Source organism: Triturus cristatus, chromosome 6 (genome assembly GCF_964204655.1).
Source record: "Triturus cristatus chromosome 6, aTriCri1.1, whole genome shotgun sequence".
Lineage (NCBI taxonomy): Eukaryota > Metazoa > Chordata > Amphibia > Caudata > Salamandridae > Triturus > Triturus cristatus.
The window spans coordinates 11,391,497-11,415,147 of record NC_140589.1 but is presented as its reverse complement, the minus strand read 5'-3'; the positions used below and the strand labels follow the sequence as shown (position 1 = coordinate 11,415,147).

General features: G+C 48.5%; 1 protein-coding gene across 1 annotated transcript in view; it reads left to right on the top strand.

Annotated features, from left to right (window-relative positions):
• Positions 1-23,651, top strand: part of PEX6 (peroxisomal biogenesis factor 6) — a 216,075-nt gene that overhangs the window by 162,322 nt on the left and 30,102 nt on the right. The window contains exons 12-14 of the mRNA XM_085610116.1: positions 2,290-2,351; positions 6,189-6,297; positions 13,883-13,999. Of these exons, the coding sequence (XP_085466242.1) occupies positions 2,290-2,351; positions 6,189-6,297; positions 13,883-13,999 (288 nt within the window). The remainder of the gene's footprint in view (positions 1-2,289; positions 2,352-6,188; positions 6,298-13,882; positions 14,000-23,651) is intronic.

Genomic DNA, 23,651 nt, shown 5'->3' with positions numbered 1-23,651 from the left:
GCGCATGCGCTGCCCAGGCTCTACCTTAAAAGGGAGGATTGGGCTTTGCCAGCACCTTAGATGGCAAAGTCGACTTAGCAGTTAAAACAGCGCTACCAGCAGTGGCAGGCGGGGTGCCATATTTTACTTTGCCATTCTCAGGGTGGCACAACTAGTGCTGCAGTCCCTGAGGGGACACTAGCTTACAGGCCCTGGGTACTCGCGGTAATATATACTAGGGACTTGCAAGTCAGTTAGGCTTTGACGATTGGGTGTAAGCCCGTCACCAATGTATGTTTTTAAGGACCACTGCACAGACACTGACACGGGGGGGTTTCAGAGCCATTGCAGCAGTTCCTAAGAGTCAAAACGGGGGCAAAACGTATGGGTGATTCATCACAGGAAGTATTAGAGTCCTAGGCCATGGATGCTCACAACAGTAGTGCAACTGAGCTCCTACTAATTCAGTGATGGCTTCCAGTGAACCACAACTAGACTATGAATGCCCAAAGTAGTCAAGGATGACCATTACTTGCCACTGGCACTGTTATGCCATGAGTGGGCTCAGTTGTGCCAGAGATAAACCCCTTCTGATAGGTGGTGGTCCGTGACAGCAGGTATAGCTTCAGAGAGCAACACTTTATCATGGAGGAACTCAGTGTCAAACAGACACACACATAAATGTACACACAACCATAGAGACACAGATGAACATGAGTCTCGTAATTGTTTCACCTCTGGATCCATCCTTTGCTCTCCTCAGCTCTTGGGCGGAACATGCACCCCACTTACAGATTTATACTCTGGCTCCTGCAGTTCCACTCCTCTGTGGGTCGCTCTAGTTACTGCTCACGCTGCCTCTGGCACTCTTATTTAATGTTCCATTGTTTACAGGCATGATGTAACTGATGGAGCAGGGCCTACGACATGGCCAATTTATTCCCAACCTGTTTGCCTTTAGAAAGGCCTTGAAAACCTGGCTTTTTAATCAGTAATTCTGTTATGTTTCTGTTCTCTTTTTTCTTTTCTCAGTAATGGGTCAGAAAGCGCCGGGACACTCCTTGGAGTAGCCGTGCGCTATACAAGTCACCCATTAACATAACATAACAATCTCCTTGTGACTTAGATTGAGAGGGGGGGCGGATGGTCCTGTGGCAGACCCCCTCACCTGACACTGTATGTTTCAGTGTTATTGTGAGGCTCTGATGTCAGTTCACTAAAAGGCCAGTGGTAGCGGAGTTTGCCTTATCGGGACAATCACATAAACAGGACTGCCACTACCTGTCCTGTACGTCCTCCTGTCGACCATGGCTTCTTTGCTCCAAATGTCTCTGCACTCAATGCTGAAATACACGTGCCTGAGGGCAGCTGGACAGACGCGTGGTGGAGATGGGTGGGTTGTTCTGTTGTTCTGAGCAGTGTAAGTGAGGCACTAAGTTAACCGATACAGGCCAGCCGAGCAACCTGGGAAACAAAAGAAGTGTTCAATAAGAGGGAAGGCTGAGCCCATGTCTGTGATTGGCTGCAGCGAACGAGCACCCTGTGTGAATGACTGTCTACAACTCAGGTGAAGAGAAATTAATCCGTCTCAGTCCGGCCATGAAGCAGAGAAGTGCAACACTCAGCTTATTTGTGACAATCTCCAATCTGAGCTGTGATATTGAGATTGTACCAAAATACCTTTTGTGCCACACTTGTGAGTTGCTACAGTGCCCCATACTTAGTACTCAATACATACTCCTCAGACTTGATCTGCAGCCGCCACTCAAGTCCAGCTGGCCTGTGAAAACTCAATTTCACTCACAAACTTTAATGAAAAGTGAAATCTGATGTCTGAAATAGGGCGCTTTAAAATGTAGTGCCACAGTTGAAAACAGTACAATCAATACAAGTGAACCAAATGGTTATTTTAATCATTAGTTACAATAATTCATATATAGAGAACTTTTACTTTGTGCCGGCGCAGCGGATGTGTAGTGATGTGCTCGATGCTCTCATGGAAGTGATACACATGTGAACAAATGCAGTGATCAAAGTCGTCTTAAAAGCAAGAGCTACACAGCCCGTTTATATATAGTCTAATCTATCTAGGGTCCGTAGTGGTAGTTGAGAACGTTTCGACCCCTCTAGAAGATGGCGGATCATCATCAGGACTTAAGAGATAAGATGGTTGTTAGCCGTGTATGTATGGTATTTCAGGCCATTTCAGTGTTTTTGAGAGCTTCAGCACCCTTATTTGTTTTCTTGTCTAATTTATGCTGCATGATGCTAGTAGTATTAAACCTTTTCTTTCTCTGTCCCCACTTACAGTGTGAAGGGTCCAGAGCTGATAAACATGTACGTTGGACAGAGTGAAGAGAATGTTCGTGACGGTAGGTGTCTCTTGAAGGTATCTAAAGATACTACAACTCATTTCTCTCGCCTTACGTTGGAGCGCATTAGAGTGTCTTTTGCTTTATTGTATCCACTCCATGAACCCCACACTCTAGTTCAAAGTTGTTACCACCATATATTGACTGGGCCGAGATTCAGCATTAGGAATGTGGTTGGCAGAAAGAGTCTTACTTCATTGATCGTTTAGTACAAGCATCCAAAATCAATAACACCTTGGTGCAAAAGAATGGACACAACCATTGCAGCAAAAGCTTCACTAAAGTATTCGGTAGGTGGGGGAGGCTCCAGGAGTATGTGTCTCATGTGTTAAGTGAAGCCCACCCCCCCTTTCCCTGTGTGGTTGCTCTCTGCCGAGGCAAGTGAAACAGATTCAGGCTTCGTCTGAACTCAGTGCACATCATGCCTAGGACAGGCCACAGCTGGTCTGACTGGGGACTATGCTCAGAAGGCCATGAAACAGGGCCAACATGAGTGAACTGACCTGTTCCAGGACTGGAGGAAGTCCACCGCGTCTGAGAGATTCAGAACCTCTGGTTCTGTCCGGCTTCCTCACTTGGTAGCAGATAGGTACAAGTACTAGCCACCTTGACCACTTTTGTCCACAATCACTGTTGTCGTTTGGGCACCGAGGAGGCCGAAACACTATGGTAGGAACAGATGTCTAATGGACCAGGAGTGGACTTCGGATCCTATGCTTGGTCGGCATTCTTCTATACTGGGCGTAAGTCTGGGAAGCTTGCAAAGGTGCAGAGTAATACTTCATGCACACCTTGTTTAAGAAAAGCAAAGTTCCACTCTTGGTTTCCGAAATTCAAAAGAGTAATGCGTGCAAATCGGGTATCGCTCACTGATCCACGAGCATCGATAAAGTATGAGGTAAGCAGGTTTGTGTACGTTTTTGTGAATTTTAGGCAGCATAATGACGGATGGACATCTTGTATTTTTTTTGGAGTAACTATCTTCTATTGTTTTCAGTGATGGTTCCTTTTGAGACGGCTGATTCTAGAAGAATTTTCAAAGTTTGTGTGAATTCGTTGGTGGGTTTCATTCCAAGTCGCCTGTAAGTTGTGGAGTCACGTACATGTTCTTTGGCACTTTGGAAATAATACACGGAATCCATGAATACTTTGGCTCCTCCCTTGTCTGCCATCGTGCATCTGATGTTCGTATTGTTAGCAATGTTGGTCAGAATCCCACGTTCCATCATGGTTAAATTTGAATTTTTGGACCTGTTCCCCTTGTGTTAGTCAGACAAGTGGTGTCTGACAATGGTTTCGAACAAATCCAAAATTGTATAGCTAACAGGAGCCATAAAAGAACTTATGGTTCTTAGCCCTGTCAGTGTGCCTTCATCATCTGGTAACCAATGTTCAACTATGTTGGAGAAGAATTGCTTGAGACGCAGTGTGCGCATGAACTTGAAAAAGCTCACCTCAAGTTCCAATGGGTTGAGGTGAGAAGTTGGAACGAAAGATGTTCCCTTCCTTAAAGTGTCCATTTCAATTTGACTCCGTTGGTGTGAGGAGGTGTTAATCACCAACTCGTGTTCATTCATGTTTTGTGGCTTCTGGTTATTCTCTTCGGAGCAGCCGGGTCGGTGGTGAGTTCTTGGTCTGTTGAAGTGGACCTTGTCCTAAAAAAGGCCCCTATGGGGTAGGTTGTCCGATGGTTGATGGTATGGGATCCTTGGTTGTTATCATGGTTGAACTTTTACGACCTGTATCCCTTCTGGATGTTGAATCAGTCACTAGGTGTTGTTTCTGTGTCTGATGTTTTATAGGAAGGTTTGTTCTGCCGTCGCTTGGCGTAAACCTCTGCCCAACTGTAGACCTTGCCTAATTTGTGGTCGTTGATATCCCGTTTATATTTCCATATCTTTCGTTCATTTATTTCCTAAGTATGTCTCTCAGGGTGGTTGTTGTTATCACTTAGGGTTTTCTACCAATCGTCAGCGTTCATCTTGGTGGACAGTTCTTGTTTGAGTTGATTGATTTCAACATTGAGATTCTCAATGAGTTTGGAAAGCTCTTCAACGATTAGTAGAATTAGGTCAAGTGAATACTTGTTAAGGATGGCGTTCCATCTTTCAATAAGCCTGACATTATTTTTGCAGAGTGTAACTGGAGGTTGTTTCTGTTTTAAATAAATTATGAAGTATAGTAAGTTTATAAGGCCCGCCAACAGTGATGAGCACACACCCGCACAGCAGTATCCGCAGTGTTGTCTCTTCAGCTGGTGCGGCCTTCCAGAAGAATAAAGCACCCACTTCAGTGGGGATGTGACTCGTCTTAGCCAGTGTCAACAGTGGCAGAACCAGTACTCAGGCCCATACCGGCTGCCAGATGACGTGTGGTGCCCGGACTAGCAAATTCTTTGTATTCCCTAAACTCTGGGAGAGTTGGTGTCCGATGTGAGTCCTGGTCACACAGCAGTCCTCAGAGTACTCTGCAGAGCACTCCCTTCCTTGGTCATGAACAACTTTCATCTGGAACAAAGTGTGGTGATTTGGATCCCACTTTCCCACACATTTTCTAGACAGGGATGTGGATCCATTGCCTGAGGCTTCAGAACTGGTCTGCAGCGCTCTCTTTAAGGTTTCACTTTCTGTCGGTTCCTTAGACTCAGATCCCTCCTGGTCGCAGAGCAGGTTCTGGACCTTGCACTACTATAGACAGGCATAGGTCTATCTTCTTACATCAGATTAGCAGGTCCAAATAAAAAATTCAGGATGCCAGTTTCACAGGTACACAGAAGCTCAGAGCAGGGGTGGCATTCCAGGAGACGTTCCCATCCCATTAACCCGTCATCCATCAGAAACAACTGTGCTCCGGAACAAGAACAAACACAAGACGGGAGGACATTGAATAAGCTGCAAACAAATGAGATTGACAAGAAAATCAACTAGGGTTGTGCAGTGGGATTACCCAAAGCCCACCCTTAGTACTGGTATTGTACACAGTAGGTCTTAGACCACTTTAGCTGCCTGTTGTCGTGTCAGGGAGACCTAAAAATGGCACAACATTACTTTTCATGGAGGGCTGACCTTTAATGACAGTGGATCACTTGCACCACCCTCCCCCACTTTTCCATATGTCTTGGGACTTGTGTGCACTGGATTCACAAGGACGCATTTGGTGCTCCCGACTGAGGCTTGAAAATGTAGGAGCTGTTTGTACTTGGTTTTTAACTTATTACATCCTCACTGAGGGTCCTATCTGTACCTGGGTTTTAACTTACTACATCCTGACTGAGGGTCCTATCTGTACATGGTTTTAACTTATTACATCCTCGCTGAGGGTCCTACCTGTAGCTGGGTTTTAACTTATTACATCCTCGCTGAGGGTCCTACCTGTAGCTGGGTTTTAACTTATTACATCCACACTGAGGGTCCTATCTGAACATGGGTTTTAACGTATTACATCCTCACAGAGGGTCCTATCTGTAACTGGGTTTTAACCTATTACATCCTGACTGAGGGTCGTATCTGAACCTGGGTTTTAACTTATTACATCCACACTGAGGGTCCTATCTGAACCTGGGTTTTAATTTATTACATCTCATTGAGGGTCCCATCTGTACCTGGGTTTTAACATATTACATCCTCACTGAGGGTCGTGTCTGTACTTGGGTTTTACTTATTACATCGTCATTGAGGGTCTTGTCTGTACCTGGATTTTAACTTATTACATCCTGACTAAGGGTCCTATCTGTACCTGACGTTTAGTTTATTACATCCCCACTGAGGGACCTGTCTTTGCAACCCGAGTGGTGTTTGTGTTTAAACGTTGTTTCTAACTTGCGGTCTCTTTGTTTAGTTTTTGCCAGAGCTCGGCAGGCCGCTCCCTGTATTATTTTCTTTGATGAGCTGGACTCACTGGCTCCAAATCGTGGCCGCAGTGGAGACTCTGGTGGTGTCATGGACAGGTGAGGAGATATGGGCTGCCGGTGTGCGGTGCAATGGTGGTAGGTCGGATTTATATCTCACATCCAATGTTTGTAAGAGTGGGAGCCCTTCACCATTGTGAATGTTTCAGTCATTTTCTTTATATTTTTTTTTTTTACACAGAGTTGTTGTGCGGCCACCCTTAGAATGTGCATCTCTCTATTTCTCAGGCAGGAGAGCTCAGTGGCTTGTACATGGACTGAAGGACTCCGTGTACTTTTTCATTGGCATGAGGTCCTGGAAAGCTCTAATTTGTCCAGAGATTGATCTCCAATATCTGAAAGAAACAGTTAGTTACCTTAGAATATCCCCCCAGGCGTCAGACTGGATCGGGGAAGTTTTTTCGTCAGCTGTACCCCTGCCCGTCGGTAGGTGGCATCAGTCGACTCCGCGTCTGTCGGCAGGCTTCGTGGTCGCGGGGACGACGTCGCAGAGGTTACTTACACACCGCCCTCGCGTGCTGACGTCAGTTCTTTCTTTCTCCGCGCCAGCAAGCGCAGATCCAGAGAGCGGTACACCCAGTCACTTTTTGACTGAGTTTTTGCGACTTTTGTCGACTTCTTTTAAGAGTCGATCATCGCCTCCTGGTACACGAGGGATGCCCGGTTTCAAGGGCTGCGGTTCTTGTTCCCGGCTGATGTTGGTAACTGATCCGCACCGCGTGTGCCTCTACTGCCTGGAGCGCGACCTCGACCCCAAGTCGTTGGACCATGGCAACAAAGTCTTTGCGAGAGCTGTCTCGAAAGCTCCTCGAGGCCCAGCAGTCGGCTTCGCATCATTCGGGGTCCCAGTCGCGTGGGAGGTGACGGGACCGATTGTCGAAGTCTTCGCACACAGGGTCAGGTAAGTCGAAGTATAAGAAGAAGTCGAAGAAGCATAGTCGCTCTTCGACTTCCCCTCATCTGTCGGCCGTCGCAGCGAAGGGTGCGGGTGGTGCCACCCCCATAGCTCCGCGTGTGGAGCCTTCAGGGTTGACTCCCACCTTCCCGGAACCGGCCCCTGTCCAGCTTCGTCAATTTTACGAATCGACGCATGCCATCTTTGGGCAGCCCAACTCTACCGGTGGGCCTTCGGACCCCACGGACTCGGCTGGGGGCCCTAGGCCTTCGACGCAGGCGGCTCCGGCCTCGGCACCGCAGAGCCCCCTTGGATCCAGGCCTGGATCCGTATTGGCGCCGGTCGACCTCGTGACACCTCTGCTGGCGACGAATCCCCCGGCACCACATCCGCAGCCGACACCGGCTGGACCGCCAGCCGACGTTGACCCCGGCTTCCATCCCGATGTGGATACGGAGCCAGACAGGCGTCGACCGACGCCGGATCTGGCGCCAATGGGTACTTTTGTGCCTGCATTCCACCCTGGCCATTTTTAGCCAGTTTCGCAGCCAGAGGAGAGTGAGGAAGACTGGGAGGGGTCTGAGGACCCTTTAATACCCAGCTACAGTATGATCCGGACTGGAGAGAGGAACTGGGGGATGCCAGTGGTTTGGATACCTCCCCAGACCTAGGCATGTTGTCTACTTCTGCCGTGGCTACGGAGGAAGGAGCGTCCTGCGCAGTGGTATTGCGTAGGGCGGCAGAGGCTCTCCACTTCGAGCTTCCAACGGTGGCAGTCAGGACTAACCTCTTGACAGAGGTGCTTCAGCAGGCAGCGAGCTCTTTGAAGCCCCTGCTGCCGTTCAATGAAGCCCTTACGGACAGCCTTTTGGGCACCTGGTCCTGGCCCAACACAGGGGCTCCTGTGGATAGGATGGATGCCCGACTCCACCGCCAGGCCCCGGGCGACCGCACTTTCCTCTCCCAACACCGTACCCCTGAGAGCTTGATCGTCCAAGCTTCTACATCTAAGGGTGCCTTCCCTACAGCTCCACCTGATAGGAAATCCAAGAAGCTGGACCAACTTGGGAAGAAGATGTTTTATTCCTCTAGCTTGGGACTGCGGTCGGTAAACACTACATGTCTGTTGGGCCGTTATTCCCACTCTGTGTGGGATACGGTGGCGCAAGTACTGCCTCAGTGCCCGGAGGAGGCACGGGCCGTGCCCTCCCGTGCTGTTGCCGAGTGGAGAGATGCAGCGAAGTTTACCATCCGCTGTGGGCTGGATACCGCCAACGCACTGGGCAGAACGATTGCCACGTCAGTAGCCATTCGGCGCTGCGCCTGGTTGCGTTCAACTGGGTTTTCCGGGCATGTCCAATTAACACTTATGGACATGCCCTTTGATGGCCATCGCCTTTTCGACACAAGGCAGACAACGTGCTGGAGCACTTTAAGGACTCTCGAAAGTTATGGCTCTCTTGGCCAAGGGGGCCATTGAGCACGTTCCTGCCCCAGAAGTAGGTCGTGGTTGTTATTCCCACTACTTTCTGGTGCCCAGGTAGGACAAGGGCCTGCGTCCTATCTTGGATCTCAGGAACATCAATTCCTTCCTCTGGAAGGAGAAGTTCAAGATGTTGACACTCGCTCAGGTCTTGTCTGCCCTCGACCCTGGAGACTGGTTGGTAGTGTTGGACTTGCAGGATGCCTATTTTCACATCCCTGTCCTGCCGGCCCATCGGCGTTTCCTACGATTCACGAAAGGCTACGAGCACTTTCATTTCACCGTGCTCCCCTTTGGTCTTACCAGCCCTCCTCGGGTATTCACAAAAGTGATGGCGGTGGTCGCAGCTCATCTGCGCAGATCAGGGGTTCCAGTCTTCCCCTATCTCGACGACTGGGTGTTGAAGGCGGGCTGGTCCCAGGCAGTCATTTCCCACCTCCAGACTACGGCCGACCTCCTGCATTTGCTGGGGTTTTCCATCAACATGCCGAAGTCACACCGGATTCCCTTTCAGAAGCTCCTTTTCATCTCAGCGGTTCTGGACACGACGCAGTTTCGGGTTTATCCCCCCGGGCAGCGAGTTTGGGATATTTGGGCTATGATTCCGATCTTTCAGCCTCTAGCCCGGGTTTCGGTCAGTATGACCCTGAGGCTGCTGGGCCTCATGGCCTCATGGCCTCCTGCATCCTGCTGGTCGATCATGCCAGGTGGAATTTGCGGGCTCTGCAGTGGGACCTGAAGTTCCAGTGGGCGCTGCATCAGGGGAATCTGTCTGATTGCGTCCAGATCTCGGAGGGCACTGCACGACAAATGCAGTGGTGACTCACGAACCCCGATTGGGTCAACGGCAGATCCCTCTCCCTTCCCCCAACTAGATCACACAGTGGTGACAGACGCATCCCTTCTGGGATGGGGCGGCCACATGGGAGAAGCGGAGATCAGAGGCCTCTGGTCTCCGGCGGAGTCCGAGCTCCACATCAACCTTCTGGAGCCAATGGCGATCCATCTTGCACTGGAGGCATTCCTTCCATATGTCCGGGGAAGAGTAGTGCAGGTGTTTACGTTCAACACCACTGCCATGTGGTACTGCAACAAACAAGGCAGGATGGGGTTGTGGACCCTATGTCAGGAGGCCCTGCGCCTCTGGACATGGCTGGAACATCAGGGCATATCCCTGGTGGTTCAACACCTGGCAGGTTCACTGAACGCCCGCCAGGGCAGACTAACTCAGCCGCAGGTGCATGATGGATTACGAATCGAATGGCGTCTTTACAAGGAGGTGGTGTAAGGTCTGTTTCAACAGTGGGGAGAGTCTTGGTTAGATCCATTTACCACCGAGGAGAACGCGCAATGTCAGCAATTCCGCGCGTTGGAAATGCCAAGGTGGCGCTCGCTATGCGACGCTTTTCGTCGTGAGTGGAGTTGCAGTCTTCTATACGCCTTTCCGCCTAGACCACTTCTGCCCAGAGTGCTGAAGAAGATAAAGCACGACCGGGCCCAAGTCATTCTTGTGGCTCCGGATTAGGCACGAAGAGTCTGGTATCCCGAGCTGCTCAACATGGCCATCGATCCTCCGATCCGACTGCCTCTTCGGGAGGATCTTCTGTCGCAGCAGCAGGGGACGGTCTTCCACTCGAACCTGTCCAGCCTCGACCTCCTTGCATGGAGATTGAGCGGCGGCAGTTGACGTTTTGACTTGCCTCCTGAAGTTTGTGATGTAATCTTGGCAGCCAGGTTTCCCTCCACTAATCCGGTATACGCCTGCTGGTTGAACAAGTTGTGGCATGGTGCACAGCAAAGGCTGTGGATCCCCTTTCTGCCCCTCTTTCTGAGGTTCTCTTGTTCCTCCTTTCTTAGGCCCAGCAGGGCTCTGCTCTGGGCACTATCAAGGGCTATCTTTCGGCCATTTCTGCCTTTCTAAGGCTTCCTGATCAACCTTCTATCCAAGTCCCCGGTTGTAAATCGTTTCTTAAAAGGCCTCACTCATCTCTTTCCTCCTATTCCCTTCGTGATGCCTCAGTGGGACTTGAATATGGTCTTGACCTAATTGATGTGCGCTCCCTTTGAGCTGCTTCACAACTGTCCTCTACGACTCTTAACCCTTAAGACCGAATTCCTGGTAGCCATCACAGCTGCCAGAAGAGTGAGTGAGCTCCAGGCTCTTTCATCTAAGCCTCCTTTTCTGCCTGTACATCCGGACAAGGTTGTCCTGAGAACTCGTCCATCCTTTTTTTCCCCCAAAGTGGTCACCTCCTTTCTCATCGGACAAACCATCACTTTGCCCACCTTCTTTCTGCCTCTGCATCCTACTAAAGAGGAGGAGAGGCTCCACCGTCTGGACCCAAAACATGCGCTCTCCTTCTATCTGGATCGCACCAAACAGTTCCGGGTGGATGACCAGCTCTTTGTTGGCTATGTGGGCGCCAAGAAAGGTCGGGCCGTACACAAGCGGACCATCTGTAGATTGGTCGTTTTGTGTATAAAAGCTTGTTATTCTCTGACTAAAAAGGAGCCTCCAGTGTGGTTACGCGACCATTCCACCAGGTCGACGGCAGCCACTACTGCTTTGGGACGAGTAGTCCTGCTGCATGACGTGTCAGGCAGCTACGTGGGCATCGCTGCACAAGTTTACAAAACACTACTGCCTTGTCAGCCAAGTCCGGAGAGGCGGCTTCTATGGCCGTTCTGTTCTCCAGGATTTTCTGGTGTGATCTTCGTTTGCAGACCCACCTCCGGGGTTGGTATTGCTGGGGTATCTATCATACTAAGGTATGTAATCTATAACAGTTTCTTTCAGATGCACAAGTTACTTACCTTTGGTAACAATATATCTGTAAAACATAGGTTAGTTATAGATTCCTTACCGCCCCACACCTCCTCCCCGTTCTGCGAACTGATTTCTAGGGTTAAGGACATCCTTTCAGGGCCCTAGTTTTGTGCACTGGTGGTCAGTGTCTTGCCTGGCTCTGCGTTCCTGGCGCGGAAAAAGAAAGAACTGATGTCAGCGCGCGAGGGCGGTGTCTAAGTAAGCTCCGCGACGTCATCCCGGTGACTACGACGACCGATGTGGAGTTGAACAACGCCACCTACAGACGTGTAGGGGTACTGCTGCGGAAAAAACTTTCCGGATCCAGTCTGACGCCTGGGGTGATATTCTAAGGTAAGGAATCTCTAACTAACCTATGTTTCTTACAGATATATCGTTAGCGAAGGTAAGTAACTTGTGCAATAGATACTTTTGATATATATTATGATGAAGCCTGCAATAACTATACGTCTGGCCGAGACATGTCGACTGCAGATAGTGGACCTTGAGTAAACCGACTAGAAATTTATTATGACTGGGTTATTCGAGATGTAGAAAGAAGTGTGTGCCTCAAATTAATTTGGCCCACATGCCTTTCTAGTCAGTAGGTAGTTTGGTTTTGTGAAGCTCACTGATTTTTGGTGGGAACCTTCTAAGAAAGCCACTATCTTACGGTGGGTTAGGGCTGCATTGCGTGGCCTTAACTGTATTGCCAGTGGAAAAGAAATACAGAGACCCTGACACATTGCAGTTACATTTTCAGCTTAATGGCAGTCGTGTTGCCCCAAAATGTATACATGGGATATGAATGGGAGATTATAAGACTGAACTAAAGGAATTTCTCCAAATGGATGCTCCGAAGCCGTTAGGTTAGGTTCGTGCAGTAGAAATACAGTCTACATACAGTAGAAAGCAAAGTTTCATCATATCCCTGCATCTATCAGACCTCGATGCCTGAGGCGATTTCACAAGGCGACAAGTGTCCGACATCGCTTTCTTGCACCATTGTTGGCTTCAGAAGTAATGTGCAGGGAGAATATGTGAACTCTCCATCTTATTAAACACATTTAGTTGGCTCAGATGCCAACACTGTCTTCCAGAAAATAAGAGACCGATTCTCAGAAAGGGATGTAAGCTACACTCAGGGCTTGGCAATCGCCAGTGCCAAGGAGGCCTCGCAGCCATAGGTCATCACGCCACAAGGCGGGTAGAGTGGGAGACCACAGTAAGGTTAAAGAAGGACCTCTTTTGGACTTCCGCGATGTGCTTTCAGATCCTATGTCCGGGATTCCATCTGTTTGTATTGGAAGCAAGGGTGCCACAGGACCTGCAGGCCTAGAGCCTTTTCTTTGGTAACTCACTCTCGTTTGTCAGACAGTATTGTGAAATATTCCAGCATCATGGAATTCTCCCTTTCGCAACAAATAAAACTGACAATCTGTCAGTGGTGGCATTGAGGATTGTGTGGTTAAAAGCTGTTGAAACCAATTCAGTTTGCTTTTCTGTGCCCACATTCACACCAGTGGTGCCCTCCACTACACCTTCTTGTGCCTGTATGTTTGCATTGTCTCTGTCATGCATGGCTGCCCTCTACCACCTGTTCCTTTATGTGCCACAGCCACATCTGTACGTGGCAACCCTCACCTTACTTGCCTCTCCATGTATGTGTCCACTGTCTCTCCTACGCGTGGCTGCTCTTCACCTCACTCGCCTGTTAGTGTTTGTGCCACAGTCCCACCTGTAAGTGGCCGCCCTAACCTTACCTGATGCTGCCTGTATGTATCCAATGTCTCTCCCATGCATGGCTGCCCTCTGCCACATCCACTTGTTCCTGTGTGTGCCACAGTCCCACCTGTATGTGGCTACCTTCACCACACCTACCGTGCCTGCCCACAACCACTACAGTGCATTGCTGCGCTCCACCACACCCGACTTTTCCTGTATGTACCACAGTCACACTTGTACGTGGCTGCCATAACCACACCTCCTGTGCCTGTATGTGTCCACAGTCACACTCATGCTTGACTGCTCTCTGCCACACCTACCTGTGACTATATTTGCCCATATTCACTTCACTGCTCGATTGCCATCCACCACCCCTGCTTCCCGTTGACTGTACATATCCACAGTCGCACCCATATGTGTCTGTCCTCTACCTCTTAGAAGTGCCCACACTAGTAAATGCGCGTGGTTGCCCTCCACCACACCTTCTATGTATCTGCCTGCAGTTTTCTACCTGTCTTCCTTCTCTACCCCCCTAAAGGGACACTGCAGAGGTAGGTGCAACTAGCATGGGACAGAGAAGTCAGTGTGTTAATGTTGGAGTGTCCCGCGGCGGGAATGCTGCTTCAAATCAATGTCATTGTTTTTCCAGGTTAGTAGAAGGTAAGAAAGTGACTGCCCTCTTTGAACAAGCTGGTCTTCCCTCTTCTTCACACAGGGTAGTGTCGCAGCTTCTGGCTGAGCTGGACGGCCTTCATTCAACTACTGATGTCTTTGTCATTGGAGCCACCAACAGGCCAGATCTGCTGGACATGGCACTACTGCGACCTGGACGGTACGTCTGCTCTTAATAAGACCAGTCCTTTACAGTGGAGTTGGTGGGCACAGTATTGAGTAAATCTAAGAATATGCCAATTGTATTTATTTTAGGATTTTGTGCTAAATGCATCCTCTCTTGGAACCGATCCCAAAATATTTTACTTACTAATTGTGGGGAAATGGGGTTTATTATATGGTGTGGCTGTGAGACCTCACCTTGTAATAAACTCAGGTTTATTATATGGTGCAGTTGTGAGACCTCACCTTGTAATAAACTCTGGTTTATTATATGGTGCGGTTGTGAGACCTCTCTGTGTAATAAACTCAGGTTTATTATATGGTGTGGTTGTGAGATCTCTGTGTAATAAACTCGTGAACCCTTCCTGGGTCCAGCCAGGCCTGTTTGTAAAACCTTAGCTCAACCCTGGGTAGCTGTGGCTTCGAGCAGCCAGGCTTAAACAAAGGAACAAGTGTAAAGCATTTATAAATACCAAAACAATTGAATAAGAAGGAAAGAAATCTAACACCAATTTAGAAGAATAGATCTTTTTTTAAAATGAATTTTAAGACCCCAAATGAAAAAAATCCAGGTTCTGGAGATATGAATTTTAAGTAGATAATAAATCATTCCTTTTCATTCAAATCTCAAACAAGCATTGGCAACTACCATGGTTAGCGGTTACTTTGACAACTTTTGTAAAGTTGTGTTTGGCTACTCTGGCCCACTTTCGGCAACCAACGCCAGCATAGAGCGCGTCAAGGGGGCCAGTAAGGCTTAGCAGGGCAGAAACCTTGCAGTCTTCTGTCCATTTCCAGGCACTATGGACAAACCATCTTAGACATCAATAGAGTGGTCCTGATGCAAGAGATACAGGATGCTGAAGATGTTGTGGATGCTGATCCGTTTGACGGGGGTCTTCTGGGGGTAGCTCTCAGTCCACGAACAAGGAGGGGCACTTTGGCAACACAGGTTGATGCCCCTCAAAGTCCACCAAAAAAACACTTGCTACTGGTCTCCCGTTACAGTGAAACCAGAAGTTCCCTTCTGTCTTGGGTAACCAAACTGCTCTTTGACGACTCTTCTGGGTCCAGCAGACTCGATGCAACTTTTGAGTGTCTGGGTTCAGTTTCCCGGGCTGTTCTTTGGTGGTCAGCAGTGAACAAGCAATTGTGGCTACCAGCTCTGCTACGGCTGCTTCTTCAGCTTTTGTGACCCTGGAGATGTAATCGGAAGTCAGCCAACTGACTCTTGTCACCTCTTCTGTCTGTGGCTAATGGACAAATTTTCCACGAGCCATGCACCACAAGCACAGTCCTCTCTTTGGTAGCCCAAGCATCAGCCGGTGCAGTCCAGTCTTGGTGCAGCTTCTCTTTGCCAGGTCCAGAAAACAGCAGGGTAGTCCTTCTTCAGTTCTAGCTCCGGTACAGATGTGATCTGTTATCTGGTTGCCATGGGTGCCAATTTTATGCCCACGACTTGCCCTTGAGGATGCGGTGACTACTAGCCAATGGCCTACCAGGTGCCTCCCCAACCTGATGATGACTTCCTGCAATGTGTGGCATCTAGGTATCCCAGAGTTCAATATTCTGCCCATTCCGAAGATGGCAGAACCCTTCTCTTGGTGTGTGGAGCTTGGTAGCCCACCCTAGAGGTATGGCTACCTGAGGGCTATACGCCCACGGTAAAGCTGGTTTGGCAACTATTTTCCCCTCTCTGTCCCTGATTTCAACCTGTCTACCAGAACAAAAGCAAAAAAATGATGGACGGAATGCAGAACAAATTAAACATTCACCCTCGAACACACCGATCTGGGTTAAATCCGTTGTCCACCAGAACAAAAGAGCAGCCCCTGTCACGTGTCCACCATTTGCCCTTTAAAGGTGGCTTCCCCTTTGAAACTTGCCTTTTGGGGTCACAGCCCAATTAGCTTCCTGCCAGTGAGAGGTAACACCTCTTCTAGTGGCAGGCCTCCTTTGCGTCCTTTCCTGGGAGTCGTTCGCACGTCTCACCACGAGGGCAGCAGGCTGTCTTATAGCCAGCATCTGTGAATGGCCACTGGAAAACTTGGACAAGTTGCCTTTTGCTCCACAGTTGCATTCAATTTGGCTTGAGCATCAAGTCGCGTTTAATATAATGATTCTTTTAATGCCTCGAAGCTGCAGAAAATATAAAACTATTGTCTTTGTGGTTTTTGACATAAGTAATCTGATCAGAATCCAAAATAAAAGGATGACTTTATATATTGTGCATATATATACGTAGTTAAAAGCCCTTTTAAAGCCATCTTTTTGTCAATCCCTTCGAGACGTACAAGGGAGCAGACACCTGCCCTGCTCTCTGATAATGGCGACGGGTGTGCAGTACAGCTGCAAGCTTCCCTTCAGTGTTTTTTCTCAGTTTTTGTTTTTCCATTAATTCACATACATCTCTGTTTACCATCTACCCCCACTTTTTCAAACTGCGAACTCTGTAAATAAAAAAAAAAAAACACATTACTAGAAGGCGATCAAGGACAAAGATGGGATCTGTCTGAGGGGACAGTTGGATGACTGAAGGCTCAACGGAAAGAAGGAAATGACATCTACTGGATCCTTGCATTCTTCTAGAAAGGACTCCAGAGAAGGCAACTCAGAAAGAAAATGAGGCGTAGAAACAACTCGTCGACCAGTGCTCTCGTGACTGTCATCGAGACAAGCCTCAGCACCGACATGTTCTCCAGCGCAGGACAGTGCGACGGCAGGAATGGTGTTGAAGGTACATCAACTGATGGTGAATTCACCTACGTTGAACATCACTGGTGACGCAGGCTTCTATGATGGAGCAGTCACAGTTGAGATGTTCCACATCGATGCATTGAAGGTATCCCGCCCAGGTCCATAACAAGGTACACGTCATCAAGGCGCTCTTGTGACACCCTACTTTTCATCTCCTTCTTGGCACTTGTCCTTTTCCTGACCGGTATCGCCAATGCCACCTAGAAGGCTTGGAATGATCTATTCGACCTCCGATCCATTCCAAGTACCTCAACCACCCCAGGAATTATCAAGACCAGTAATGGTGAAGAGGAGACCCTCCATGTTTCCAGTCCTGAAGATGCCACCACCTGCTTCACTGGTTATTCCAGCCCATCGGCCTGTCTCACTATCATATTGAGAGAGAGAGTTGAGAGGAGGTGGTCAAATTCTGGTGCTCCATCCTCTTCAAGACATTCCTTCACTGAGCCCTTTTTTGAGATGTTTGTCTCTCATCTGCAGCTTTATCGCTGCACATATCTCTGGTGGATAACATCGCCAGCTTTGAGAAAGTGCTTTCTAGAGGAGTTAATTGAGCGTTCAGTTGGAGGGTGCTCCAGCAGTGGTGTTTGTGATTGTGGAGAAACTCCAGGTGAGCACAGCTCAGAAGCCAACATTACCCTTTGCTTCCTGGATTTTCCAAGCAAGAAGAAGAGCAATATCTCTCTCCAGCAATCATTAAGATAGCTGCACACAGGCTACTCATACAGTACAAGCCTCCAGCACAATATCCTTCATTTTTTAAAACATTATTTTATATGTGTGCATTGCAGGTAATCAAGAAACATAGCTGTTGCTTTACATCCCCCGCACCAGCCAGGGTTGAGGTAGTCCTGTTCTAGAGCATAAGAGACGCATACAATACTTGAATCAGTCAGGATTTAGGACCCTTCATGTGCTGGGGGTAGTTGACGCAACTATGGAAAATAGGGAAATCCTGCGAGGGGTTAAACTAGTGACGAAGGACAACCTTTACAAGCATGAACCAGCCCTGTGGGAGTGAGGAAGGGACCAGGGATTGAGCCACAGACAAAGTGAGGGGTATGTGCTGTGTGGGGGGGCTAGACGTGTCTCATCATGCACAGTACGCTGGGGGCAGATTTCCATTCTCCTGGGGTGGTGCAGCGTGAGAGGTGCTGGAGATAATGGAACATTATCACTAGGTTGGTGAGCGACAGGGAGAGTCCGACTGTCCTGCAGCACGCCTAACTGTCCATCTCTCACCACGTATGGCAGATCAACCAGTATTTGTGTCCAAGCCTCTGCCCAGCTCTCAGGATGCAACCCCAGAACACTTCTCCTTTCAAGGCCGTACTATCGCAATTAGTCCATTTGCAGAGCTCCGCCGACCATCCCTGGATTTTGGGGCCTTCTGGGGATCTCCAGGCCATCCTGTAAATCAAAAGGAGGGAGCGGAGAGAGATTGTGTCCACCAGGACACTGGGGGCGTACTCAGTCTCCCCAATTATAGTTAAAGAACAAAAGGAATCCGTCTAAAAAGAACAGGTTCTGGAGTAACATGTGTTTCCTACATTGGTGGGAAGCAAATAGTGTTTTTTAAATACCCCTCACACACCAAAAGGGCCCTTAGTGTCATGCGTCATCATAGGGGTTTTCGCGTTGCGTATTAATTGTACAGAAATGTGGGATCCTTTTTGGACATCTCCGGCTTAACACAGTACACGATTGCAGGAGAGTACAGCTTCCCCAGACAGTAGAAGTGCATTTTCCGTATTCCTGTGGCTGAAGGGTGGAGATCCCGACACTGAATTCTAATGAGTTTGCTGATGAGACTTCCTGGACCGCTGCCCTGTGTTAGGTGATCAGAGACTTCCTGGATCGCTGTCTTCTGTTAGGTGATCAGTGACTTCCTGGACCACTGCACTTAGTTAGGTGATCAGTGATTTTCAGGACCACTGCACTTTGTTAGGCGATAAGGGACTTCTTGGATCGCTGACCTTGTTTAGTTGATGAGACTTCCTGGATTGCTGCCCTTTGTTAGGTGATCAGTGACTTCCTGGATTGCTGCCCTTTGTTAGGTGATCAGTGACTTCCTGGATTGCTGCCCTTTGTTAGGTGATCAGTGACTTCCTGGATTGCTGCCCTTTGTTAGGTGATCAGTGACTTCCTGGATTGCTGCCCTTTGTTAGGTGATCAGTGACTTCCTGGATTTCTGCTCTTTGTTAGGTGATCAGTGTCTTCCTGGACCGCTGCCCTTTATTAGGTGATCAGTGACTTCCTGGACCGCTGCCCTTTATTAGGTGATCAGTGACTTCATGGACCACTGCACTTAGTTAGGTGATCAGTGATTTTCAGGACCACTGCACTTTGTTAGATGATAAGGGACTTCTTGGATCGCTGCCCTTCGTTAAGTGATGAGTGTGGCTGTTGATTCCGCAGATTTGACTGCCATCCAGTACTTCCATGGTGTCTCCCTTCTACTTCCGTCCTGGTTGAGATTAACATCCTGGAAACCGTACGTTTAAACAATGTATACAATATAATCTTAATCCCTCCTGATTGACATCATCAGATGCAATAGGCTGGATAAAAGTGGAGGGGCATTGCCTGCATCCATCGCTCCAGCCTCCCATTGAAACAGGCTCCAAAGGTGCTGATGTCCTCCGGTGAGCACCTAGTCACAGAAATCTGGAACAATGGCAAGATTGTTTGTGTGCTCCACACGATATACCATCCACCTGGTGACAATCTGCTCTTCTTGGAGCAAATTATGGAGTCCATTTCCTCTTGCGCTGACTTCACGCTAGCCATATCTTCCTTGGGAATTTTAACGTTCAATGGAACGGCACAAATGATCCCCTAGTACGCTCTTTTAAGGCTTGTCTCTCCGACCTCATCCAGGCCTGCAATGGTCCCACCCACATTAAAGGCGCCACCCTTGACCTTATCATAGCTAGAGACAACATTATTCTTCTTGATGACATTATACCTTGTGATTGGTCGGATCATTCACCAAATCTCCTTTCACATTTTGGAAAAGGTCCTGCTCAGACAAGGTCAACTGCTTAAAAGCAAACAGCTGGTTCGCAATCTGAGAGACATCAACCTCAATAATCTATCTACCATTCGCAAGAACTTGCTTCAGCCCCCCCCTAACATGTCAAACGGGGACGACCTCACGGATCACTACATCAATTCCTTGTCAAGTATAGTTGACTCTATCGCTACCATGCAACATGAAAGATTCCAACCAACCAATCCAAACCTTGGTTTAATGATTCCTTAAATGAGGAATGTCGCAAACTTAGGCTGTCGGAGAGACTATGGCGAAACTCGCTGTACACTACAAGTCTCAATCAGTTAAAGAGCATGAGAAGCGCTTACAACAAAAACTTTGCAGTGAGAAATCAGATCACTTCAGGGCCCAGCTGGACAGCGCTGAATATAGACCGAAGAAACTGTTTGAAATCATCAAACAACAAGCCACCCATACCGCAAACCATTTATTGGCCCTCATGACCTCCTGCCCCAATAAGGAGGACTTCTCAGCTTATTTCTTGGAGAAGGAAAGGAAAATTGACCTTGAACTGCAATGTGCTGCACCAAACCGGCGGTCCTGAGCTCCCCTGCATTTGCTGCACCTAAGGCAGATATTGCACTTTCCCACCCCATAGTCTGCTCTCCTAAAAGCAGCGCTTCTTGGAATTCTTTCCTGCTCCTGGATTATGCGGAGATCACACTTTCCCTTGGGTTTCTAAAACCCTTTAACCACTTCAGCGATCCTCTTCTCTCTGTTTTTCAAAGATCTCAGTTCATCCGTTCTTCCACTCTGGGCCCGGATCATTCAGAGCAGTTGGCCGAACGGCTAGGGCGCTCGACCTCGGACCTGGGGAACTGGGTTCGAGTCTCGGTAATGACGCCAAACATCCTGTGATTCTGGGCAAATCACTTAATCTCCCCGTGCCTAACAAAAAATGAATGTGTGTCCTCATGTAACGTAACTGGTGCTATGTAAAGCGCTCTGATACCCGATTGGATTCGGGTCTAGTTCGCGCTATATAAAACTGCAAAAAAAAAAAGAATCTCTCTTACAGGGGAGGATTCCTGACTGTCTCAAGATGGGGCAAGTTACTCCCATCCCTAAGAAGCCTAATGCTGATATCGCGTATCCCACTAATTTCCGTCCGATCACCAGCATCATGACTTTAGCGAAATTACTCAAGAAATGTGTCCACACACACATCTGCAACCACATTGAGAAATTTCAGCTCCTCGACCTTTACCAGTCGGGTTTCAGAGGGGGGCACAGCACTGAAACCGCACTAACCCATATAGTTGAGGACTCCTTGAGATCCCTTGAACAAAATGTCCCCTGTCTTCTGATCCTGCTTGACTTGTCGTTGGCATTTGACAGTATTAAGCATGAAAACCTGATTGCTAATCTTCAACACAGGATGGGATTATCGGGCCCTGTCCTAGATTGGTTTGCTTGTTTCTTACATAACCGTACCCAAAGAATCAAAGTTAACCAATCACTTGCGGCCAGTACGCCTGTCACGATTGGATTACGTCAAGGGCCTGTACTCTCTCTCACACTCTTCAACCTTTTTATGGAACCTCTTTCCAATATCCTGAACGAATCCAACATTCAATACCATATGTACGCTGAAGATGCGTAACTTTATCTGAAGATCTCCTCTCCTGACGACATAAAAACTCTTAATGATGCACTTTGGAAAATGCAACAGTGGCTAACACAGAATCAGCTGTTGCTAAACTCCCTTAAAACAGAACTCCTTCTGATTTCCCCCGCAACCACTCTGCTCCTACCCAAGCCAGGATCAAACTACTCTCTGCACTCAACTGCGCCCCGCATGTTGTTGACTCTGCTAGATCTTTAGGCATCACCCTGGAGAAACACCTAAACATGCAAGCTCACATTAGGGCCACTATTAGGGGTGCCAATCATCAGCTCAACACCCTAAGGAAAGTCAATTAATTCTTTCCTCCTGAGGACATCCAGTCAGCAGTCCAATCCCCAGTTATCTCACGCTTGGAATATGGGTTGGTGACCCTTGCAGGCCTTCCTAAAGCTAGTCTGGCTCTGCTTAAAGCCAGCCTCAACGCGTCGGCCGGACTCATCACGGGTTCCAGAAAACATGACCATATCACCCCGGACTTAATTCAGCTTAACTGGCTGTCAATTGAAGCAAGGATTTGCTTCAAGATTGCTTGCCTGACGCACAAAGATATTCACTACAACACCCCTGTCTACCTAGCAAAAAAATTTGATCTATCTGGCTGGAGTCGGAACTTAAGAAGCTCTAATACTCTACTTTTGAAACCACCCACATTCAATAAGAAAAGAACTTACAACCGTGCCTTCTCGGGTCTTGCTCCTAGAATTTGGAACGCTCTTCCTCCCGAGATCAGTTCCAACCCATCTACTACCTCCTTAAAAAAACATGTCAAGTGGCTAATACTGAACGACCATATACTGCAGTAGCCCTGATGCCATCTTTAATCCACTTCCACGGCCAGCTTGACAATCTTTTTTCCGATTGCTCTAAATTTAAGTTTTCTCTTCACAGGTCCTTTTTAGGTCTCGCCTGAACCAGCGCTTTAGCGCTGCTCTGGCGAGAGTTTTAGTAAGCGGGTTTTGGAAGTACAAACTAGTGCTTCTTTCAGGCCTCCAGCTACAGTGCATGTGCGCGCGCACCATTTGTCAGCCATCATGATCACTTTCGCGGCCGCTTTGATGGTCTCAGTGAGCCGCGCGGCCACTGAGAACATCACAGCGGCCGCAAAAGTGCACACCATTTGCCAGCCTGCGTGCCTCTCTCCGCCTACCGCCCTCCCTTATCCCATTTCCTGCTGCACACACCACTCCCGGGCGATCGCTGCGAAAGCGGGCAACGCTTGTTTAAAATTTTATGTCAAGTTTGTAAAACGCTCCGACAAACGCACAACTCCCTGGTTCTTTCCATCTGCTCGTCACTCATGGGTGCATGACGTGCCTCCAGAGCCAGTTCCCTTAATATCTCGTGCCTTCCCACGAAACCTCTAGGTTTCTGCTAGGAAGCATCTGTTCTTAATTGTTCAAGATTTTACACGCACCTTTATTTAAAAACTGCCCTACTTTGACTTTGGATTTAAGGAGCAGAGCTGCACGGCCCGTACAACTCCTCCCCTGTTCGTTGCTGCTACTGTAGCTCTGACTACAGAGGGGGCTGTGGCTGCTAACCTTCCATCCGCTTCTTAATTGTTGCTAGATTGTTAACATTCAGAGGGTGACATCACCCCTGCCAGTATCGCCATACTAAAAATGTTAAAATGCAGAGAACACAGTGGCTGCATTGTTGAATATTGTGGTCAGGCTACACAAGTTAATGGAGTGGTAACGTTGGGCTAGTTTGGGTTAGTATTTGGTTGCTTTTGGGCTTTAAAGTTATGAGAAAATCTGGCAGCACTGGTGAAGTTCACAGCGTCTGGTCGTCATCTGCAGCCCCACCCTAACTCAACCCAGCTTCCAGCAGTGGCGGGGCCCTCAAGTGGAAGGGTTGGCCTGGCGCACAGCTCTCAGACTCCACTCGCTAAAGTGCCGGTGCTTGTGGCTTCTAAGGCGATTTCCCCCACCCCCCCCACTCCTGTTCCCTCCAGTCACCTACGGTCCGGCCCTCAGCTTGGCTTAGCCCATGGCTTGCTCCTAGGCGCACCATAGGACAGGCTGCTGTGTCTTCAGTATCTCATTGCAGCAGGTACTTTAAATGCGTCTGCACATGTGTTTGCGTTGTCTGGAGCTGCTTTACAGACATTCGCCAGCCCTCTAGTTCTGGTGAAGTAGGATTCTGGTCGTAGTCTCCAGAACTGTGACCCACTGCTATAATCCAAGCCACGCTAGAGAACACAGGCAG